At 41.1% G+C, this 8,840-nt stretch overlaps 1 protein-coding gene across 1 annotated transcript; it reads left to right on the top strand.

The window, feature by feature from the left end:
- Positions 1-315: 315 nt before the first annotated feature.
- Positions 316-1,230, top strand: LOC113507654. Its single transcript, XM_026890551.1, has one exon. The coding sequence runs from the start codon at positions 316-318 to the stop codon at positions 1,228-1,230; it is 915 nt and encodes a 304-aa protein (XP_026746352.1).
- Positions 1,231-8,840: the final 7,610 nt, after the last annotated feature.

Raw genomic sequence — 8,840 nt, 5'->3', positions numbered from 1 at the left:
CGCATATTAAGGAAAGTGAAGAGGAAAATATATGGCAATGAGTGCGACATTGGGTGACAAAAATTTCGGAATTCGACGAATTTAGTCTCCAATATTCGAATTCGATGGTTAGTTTGAAACGAAAGTCAGATCAGTGAATTAAATTGCCTCTTGTATAAAGGGCGTTAATGGTAAAAAGTAACAGAAAGCTTCAAATTAAAGTATCGTTCAAAAACGTTTCAAAGTATCGTTCGCGCGCGCTCGGCGTACGGTCGTGACAGGAGTGTACAGTAATTTAGTGCGAATTATTAAGTTGAAATATAATAACGAGCGAAAATGGTGCAGTGCAAGAAATGTAAACTATTTCTATCTATGAACAAAGATGACGTTATTAAGTGCAAAGGTGATTGTGATGGTGTATTCCATAAAAAATGCGTGCGTAATAATAAGCAGTTGGCGCTAAAGGAGATATGTGAAGAATGCTTGAAAAATGAGAGGAGCCCACCGCAAAATAAAGACACGAACTCCAGCTCTAAAATAACTGTGAACCCATGTGAAACATCAGGTGAAAAAATCTTAGAAGAAGTAAACAAAAAGCTAGAAGTGATTTACAACATGGAAAAAAAGTTAACTGAACTCACAGACACTGTTGACTTTTATGCAGAAATGTACCAAGAGATGAGTAACTTTAAGGAAGCCGCAGAAAAAAAGATTAAATCTCTCGAACAAAAGAATGTATTTCTAGAAAAGTACAACAGGGCTCTGGAAGAAAGGGTGGAAGAACTAGAAATGAAGGAGAAAGAAAAATGCTTAGAAATATGTGGTTTAGAGAATATACCTAACGAAAATACCAAGCAAGTTGTGCAAGAGGTGGCGAAATTATTGCAAGTTAATCCGGAAGATATTGAAGACGCGGAGAGGGTAGGCAAAGAAAAAGATGGAGACCAAAGACCGAGGATAATTAAAGTCAAACTACGAACGAAAAACGCACGGATCAAGTGGATGGCAGCGAAGAAGGAGCATACCGTCACTAATAGTAAATTGCATTCCAACGGCAGCGACAAAAGAATCTATATTAACGAAGATCTACCTAAACAGAAACGGCAATTACTGTGGTCAACACGAAACAAATTGAAAGAAAAAGGTTTTCAATATATATGGGTTCAAAATTTCAACATATTGGCTAAGAAAAATAATGACGAAACCAAAATTTATAAAATAACAACAGAAAGTGATTTGGAGAAGTTTTAATAATAATAACATTCGGCCACCGGCGACAACTCGCGCGCAGGTGTGCGGAGTGTGTGAACACACACCCTGATTCTTTCACTATAAAATTCGATTCAATAATCCAAAGTCAATATTCTATAGAAATAAACTTCAACAGATTACACAATATTGAAGAATTAAATAAATTGTCCCAAGAATATAATGGATTTCATATAATACATTTAAACATTCGTTCACTTCGTAAGCATTTTACTGAATTTCAAGTTATACTAGAAAAATATAAATACGTAATAGACATAATTATACTGAGCGAGATAAATATCAAGAGAGAAGAATTATCTCTATATAACATACCTGGTTATGAAATACATGCAATGACTAGAGAAAACAAAAGGGGAGGGGGAATCTTGATATATGCAAAGGACTTTCTAGGACTTAGTACAAAGATAATTACCAATCAAGCTATGGAAACACTACACGGAGTATTCAAACACGAAAACAGAATTATAAATATAATAGCCGTATATAGACCGCCGAATAAAAATAAGAATCACTTCATTGAACATATCAAAAATATTATTAGAAAAATACCATCAACAGAAAGTGTAATTGTAATAGGAGATACAAATATTGACCTTCTGAATAATGAAAGGAGTCCAGCGACTACGAGTTACAAAAACACCCTGTGCGAATGCGGCCTGCACAGTGCGATTCCCGGAAACGAAGCGACGCGCGAGGCCATCGTTAAAGGGAGGAGCGAGACGTCGTGCTTGGACCACGTGTGGGTGCGAGAGAGACGGAGTATGGACTTCGCGGCCTATGTCCTTGAACTGTACATTTCGGATCATCATGCGGTTGGTTTAATGGTGAATTATAAAAGTGACATTAATGTAAACAAATCTAGTGATGATAATTTTGTTCAGGAAGTGATAAGTGAAAAAATCATTACGCAAAAGTTTAATGACTACGACTGGTCCCAGCTATTATTAATTAAGTGTCCTCTGAAGTTATACGAAACTATAGTAACAGATTTTAATACAATATATAGCGATAGTACAATTATAGTGCCAAAACGTAATAAACGTCACACACAGCCATGGGTAGATAAATGCTTGTACAATATGTTAAACCGTAGAGATAATTTATTTAGAGCGTGGAAACAAACACCGAAAGATATGAATAAAAGGCTGGAGTACACAAAATTTAGAAATAAAGTAAATAAATTAGTGAATGAAGCTAAGCACAAGTATAGGCAGTCCGAAATACAAAAATGTAATGGTGACTATAGAAAAATATGGGCAAATATCAACTCATGGATAGGACGGGGAAAAAATGATCTGGATAGCGTAATATCAAAGTACTTAGGCAAAAAAGAAGACATGTATACTATTTGCAGCAACTTTTCCAAAACATTTACAAACGAAATAAAAAATATCAAACATGATTGTAATATGAAATTTTTAGACAGAAATACGTATGTAAACCCTAGCTTAGTAAGTTTTAGATATAACAAAGTTACCTCATTAGATATAGAAAAAATTATAAATACATTATCTTTATATAAAGCGCCAGGAATAGATAAAATAAGAGTTACGGATATAAAATATTTATGTAAAACTTTGAGCCCAATATTAGCAAACTTCATCAATATGTGTATGACTCAATCTGTGTATCCTGACCGGTTGAAATATGCAATAATTCGACCGATATATAAGTCGGGGAGTCATATGGAATATGTAAACTATAGACCTATTGCTATACTTTCAGTTATAGATAAAATATTTGAAAAAGTAATTGTTGGCCAAATAAACACTTTCTTGGAACGTAATAACATACTGTCCGATGCTCAGCACGGCTTTAGAAAAGAACGCAGCACAGCCACAGCACTGACCCGGTTTGCGGACTTTGTCAATGAGAGTCTTAATTTAGGTAAGCAGCTCATAGCATTATTTATAGACTATAAAAAAGCCTTCGATACGCTTGACCATCACGTGTTGCTACAAGCAATGGAAGATTGTGGCATTCGCGGTCCCACTAATGAATGGTTCAAGAATTATCTTACCAATAGAAAGATTCGTACTGTAGTAAACGGAGTAGCGGGGGAGGAGGCTCCTGTTGACATGGGTGTGCCGACCGGATCAGTGTTCGGACCAGTAGGCTATATAATGCATGTGAATAGTGTAATTAACGTTGTAAGCAGATGTCGCGTGTATATGTATGCCGATGACATGTGCCTATTGTATGCGTCGAAAGATCTGACCGAGGCCCAGGAGAGTATTCAATCCGACTTTGAAAGAATAACGCAATGGGCACATGACAACGGTATAATCTTAAATATTCAAAAAACCAAGTACATGCATATATACTCACCGTATAATAACCGTGCTAAGGCCGCTGATGACAGCAGCATAGGTATAATAGGGCATACATATGACTGTCTTCATAGAAATAAAGCAAATTGCAATTGTGTCAACATACAATCAGTCACCACATATAAATACTTAGGCTTAAATGTCGACAAACATTTCAGCTGGAAGTCTCATGTAAATGATGTATGTAATAAGCTTAGACCGGTCCTTACCAATTTTTACCAACTTAAAAAAGTAATTAACAAAAATACGATGAGGATGGTCTACTATGCTCTGGCAGATTCTATAATTAGTTATGGTCTTAGTGTATATGGACGCACGTTTATAACATATATACGAGATATAAAATGTATTCAAACAAGGCTCATTAAATATTTAGTTAGTGCTAAAATTAAAAAAAAGTGCAATAAAGAATATGAAAAACTATATCCTATATGTAATATATTACCAATAGATGTAAAAAACTATTTTTTTAATAGCCATAGAACATTATTATACAGATACATACAAAATAAAAACTGAAAATATATACAACACTAGGAACGTTGTACAAGGAAAACTAATAAAACCAAAAATAAACAACTATTACGGAGAGAGAATGACTGAATATTTAGTCCCTAAAATATTTAACAATATAGAAATACTAAGAACTGAACCTAAAATAAGTAAATATAAGTTAAAAGTTAAGCTGAAGGGCTTTTGCTTAGCGAAGCTGACCCTAGTACTAGTGAGATGTAGTAACATAGATAGATATAAGTATATATAATATTATATAAATATATATTATAGATGTGTTTTTAACAAATGTTTTAAAGTGCTAATAATACGCATAATGTTGTGTTGTAATGAGCGTGTCTCGCCAACAAGCGACATAGCTTGGCGAGTAATCTTGTAAATGCAATGTAAAGTTATATATGAATAAATGATTTAAAAAAAAAAAAATTTGCGGTGAGCAGTGTGCGGACTCTTCTATCCAAGGCGTCCAGTTCGGTCTGTGTCCACTTGAGTATGCCAAAGGAGTACATTATCACTGGCATGACCCAACCATTAAAGGCACGCACCTTGTTACCGCCCGATATGGAACTTTTTAGTACCTTATTCAGGCGGCCAAAGAAACGTGTCTGTAACGATTGTTTCATGTCAGCGACATTAATGCCTAACGCCTCTGACATACCCAAGTATTTGTAGGTTTCCGTTGAGGAGAGGGACCTAAGGTTTATAGAATCCGAGAGCTGTATGCCCTGGGATTCTACAATCCCACCTCGTTTTACATGCATGACTGCACATTGTCAACCACCAAATTCCATTCTGATGGAATTACTGAAGCTTTCAGTAATCTTCAGTAACTTCATCAGTTGCAACTTGTTGGAAGCAAACAATTTCAGGTCATCCATGTACAACAAGTGGGAGATTACCTGGCTTCCTCTCCGCAACGAATAGCCCAGCCTTGAATTCTCAAGCAGAGTGCTAAGAGGATTCAAGGCTAAACAGAACCACAGGGGACTCAAACTGTCACCTTGAAATATTCCCCGCTCAATCCTAATAAGTTGACCGCTCTTTTGGATATCCCGACATCCTGGATAGTGAAGCACCGTAGTCCATTGCCCCATACATGACTTCAAAAAAGTGCGTAGAGTTGTATTGATTTTATACAACTCTAGCACCCTCATGAGCCATGCATGTGGCACCGAATCATAGGCCTTCTTATAATCTATCCAACATGTCGACACACCCTTTTTTGGAGCGGCGAACTTGTTGGCAAATAGTCATATCAATAAGGAGTAGCTCCTTAGTACCACGTGACCCATTCCTACATCCATTCTGAGAGGCAGACATGATAGAAAACCGTTCAATATGGTCATTAATCTTTTCTCTCAGAATGGATGTAAGCAGTTTGTAGATGGTGGGTAAACATGTAATGGGTCTATAATTTTTGGGGTCCGTGGTACTACCTGTTTTGTGGAGCAGATGGGTGGAACCAGTAGTGAAGAACTGTGGGAGCACGCCCGAGTCTACGGCAGATTGGAATTGGGATGCTAAGCAACCATGTGAACTTGGTAGCCATTTCAACCAGAAGTTATGCAGTCCATCCGGGCCCGGGGCTTTCCAATTGGCCAACGGACGGACTGCATTGGCTACGTCTTGGGGACTAATATCAATAGCCCCCATTTCTTCTATTCGTTCACACGATTGCTCAACATCACGTATCCAATCCCCCTCAGAGTGGGTTACAGGCGCCGACCAGATGCTGCGCCAAAACAAATTTGTAGCGACATCATCCGGCAGGCGTCCGGCACCCTCCTCCGACGCAGGTTGCTCCCAAGATCTGTACACCCATCTTTGGTCTCTTTGGAACATACGGTTCTGGTGAAATCGGTCCACCCGAGTCTTGTACCGTCGAATACGGCTTGCCCAGGCACACACCTTTTGCTTAAAAAAGTCAATGCGTTCTGTAACTCGGGCGGTGTATTCGCTGGGGCTAATATTAGTCCCAGCAAACGCCCGCTTTACAAAACGCATGACCCTAGGGCGAGTGTTTCCGCCCCGAAACGCAACAAGTTTGGCTATGAGTGTCCTGGCCTCAGCAACACGCTTCTCAATCCTGCACTGCCAGGCTGGTGCCGCTTGCTTAGGCCGTGCAGCTGTGTTATCTCGAAAGGTAACACCAGCTACACGACACGCCGCAACAGCTGCACAGTACAGAAGCGAGTGCGTGTCACCGAGGTCTTCGCTGTTCCCAAAATAACTGGATAGCAGCGAATCCAGGACACCCATTAGCGCCTTGTTTCGGTTGTGCATGGGCAAGCGAGGTAGTCGCGGTCTCTGGTCCCGGGGTGTTGACCGATACTCCAGAACCGCCTGTTCCAATGTACTCCTTATATGATCACTGCACTGGGTACTTACAGTTATAGCACCGTCATCATCTCCCCCGTCAGCAGGGTTGGCAGGCAGCGCGCTTGCAGCTGGCGCTTCCGCTATTGACGGGTAACGACGACAGGGCTAGTCTGCACTTCAGAGCGCAATCGATCAAGCGTCGCGTCATCCAACCTGTGATTACGTTGGATAACTCGCACTTGATCCGACAAACGTTGTGCCGATACGTCGACGTCCGGTTCAAGGGCCCGAAACAGAGAGAGCATTCTGGCACGGTACGCAGTGAGGTTAGTTCCTCCCCCTGTCGCCCCCATAGTAGGCGCGCATGACATTCTCGTTCATGGGTCGAGTCCACTTCATGCGCTGCACTACACCACCGGGAGCGGGAGCCCTGTTCGAGGCCGGTTGGCCTGAGGGCGCCAAGCTGCTCGGCGGCCGGCGCCTCCCCGGCCGACGTACAGGTGTTGGCGACGTCGGCGGGGAGTAGTACTCGTCGCTGGAGCTCGACGCGACTGCAACTGCCGGCGCTGGACCTCGGCCCGGCGGCAGCTGCGAGGCGGAGCTCGGCGACGAGCCCGGGGATGGAAGGCGTGCTGCTCTTCTTCGTGTCAACATTTATCTATTCTTGTTTTCTGAGTCGTAAATTACATATTTTATAGTGATGACATATGTCATCGTACATCGGATTTTCATTTTTATTTACTTTTTTATTTTTAATATGGTTTCTTGAGTTTTATATGTGCACTTTTACTATATACTATTATAAAAATATTGTTTATTGTATAATTATCGTAAAGAAGTTCGAAAATAAAAATATTCAGAAAAAATAGATGATTGACGGTTGACACGAAGTTTTTTTTTTTAACGATGAATTAATTATTATTATTTCCTTTATTTCATTAAAATACATATAAATTTACATTTTTAAATATATATAAAAACAACATACATTTAAAAATATAAAAAAATAGTGTCCAACCGGCAACGGGTACAGGGCCCAAGCTGCCGGTGGTCAGGGCTCCAGAGAGAGGAACCTCCTCACGATGCGCGCCGTGTCCAGAAGTACCGCTTTCTGAATCAAACCCTTGACCCAGACGCCCAATGAGAGCCTCCGAAGATGTTGATCGAGGCTCTTGGCTATTAAGCCATTGGCACTTACGACTATCGGGACAATGATTGCCGAGTCCACCTCCCACAAGTCGACAACCTCGTGAGCTAAATCCAAATATTTCAATTGTTTTTCTTTTTCTGCTTTCACGAGGTTCTCGTCATGGGGGATAGTGATATCAACAATCATTGTCCGACGCTCTGATCGATCGATCACCACTATATCAGGCTTATTGGCAACAATAGTCCTGTCAGTGATGATAGATCGATCCCAGTACAGTGTGATATGACCACTTTCGAGAACTGGGTCGGGCACATACTTATAGTACGGCACCTCAGATTCCACAAGTTTGTATTTCAGAGCAAGCTGCTGATGGATAATCCTGGCCACTTGGTTATGTCTGTGCAAGTATTCACCGTTAGCAAGACGAGAACATCCCGAAACTATATGTCTCAAGGATTCACCGGGACAGTGACATGCCCGACAGATGTCAACTGTACCATCCTTAATTATATATTTTCGGTAGTTATTCGTCATGATAACTTCATCCATAATTGCACATACAAACCCTTCGGTTTCTCCAAAGAGATCTCCGAAGCGTAGCCAGGCCACGGACGCTAAGAAATCTACATCGGCCCCGTGAAGGGTCCGATAATAGCGTCCGTGTAGCTCCTTGCTTTGCCATACATCTTTGCGGTCTTTGACGCTTAGTACGATAGGTTTGTGCCAGTTCTCTTTACCTAGAGAGAGCGGAGTGAAGCCCTTATCCACTGCCACCACATCTCGGTGCATCCCCACGTCCACTCGGAGGAAATACTCCCTGAGGTTACATACCTCGCGATTATGGAGGGTCTTGGCATTTAGGAAGCCACGACCCCCACACTTTCGCGGGATATATAACCTCATTACCGATGATCGCGGGTGGTGCATTCGATTTGCGGTGAGCAGTGTGCGGACTCTTCTATCCAAGGCGTCCAGTTCGGTCTGTGTCCACTTGAGTATGCCAAAGGAGTACATTATCACTGGCATGACCCAACCATTAAAGGCACGCACCTTGTTACCGCCCGATAAGGAACTTTTTAGTACCTTATTCAGGCGGCCAAAGAAACGTGTCTGTAACGATTGTTTCATGTCAGCGACATTAATGCCTAACGCCTCTGACATACCCAAGTATTTGTAGGTTTCCGTTGAGGAGAGGGACCTAAGGTTTATAGAATCCGAGAGCTGTATGCCCTGGGATTCTACAATCCCACCTCGTTTTACATGCATGACTGCACATT

Source organism: Trichoplusia ni, unplaced genomic scaffold (genome assembly GCF_003590095.1).
Source record: "Trichoplusia ni isolate ovarian cell line Hi5 unplaced genomic scaffold, tn1 tig00002986, whole genome shotgun sequence".
Lineage (NCBI taxonomy): Eukaryota > Metazoa > Arthropoda > Insecta > Lepidoptera > Noctuidae > Trichoplusia > Trichoplusia ni.
The sequence above is the reverse complement of the archived record's forward strand: the minus strand, read 5'-3'. Positions and strand labels throughout refer to the sequence as shown.

Coding starts and splice junctions, on each gene's coding strand:
- LOC113507654 (XM_026890551.1), top strand. CDS start 316: ATGGTGCAGTGCAAGAAATGTAAACTATTTCTATCTATGAACAAAGAT.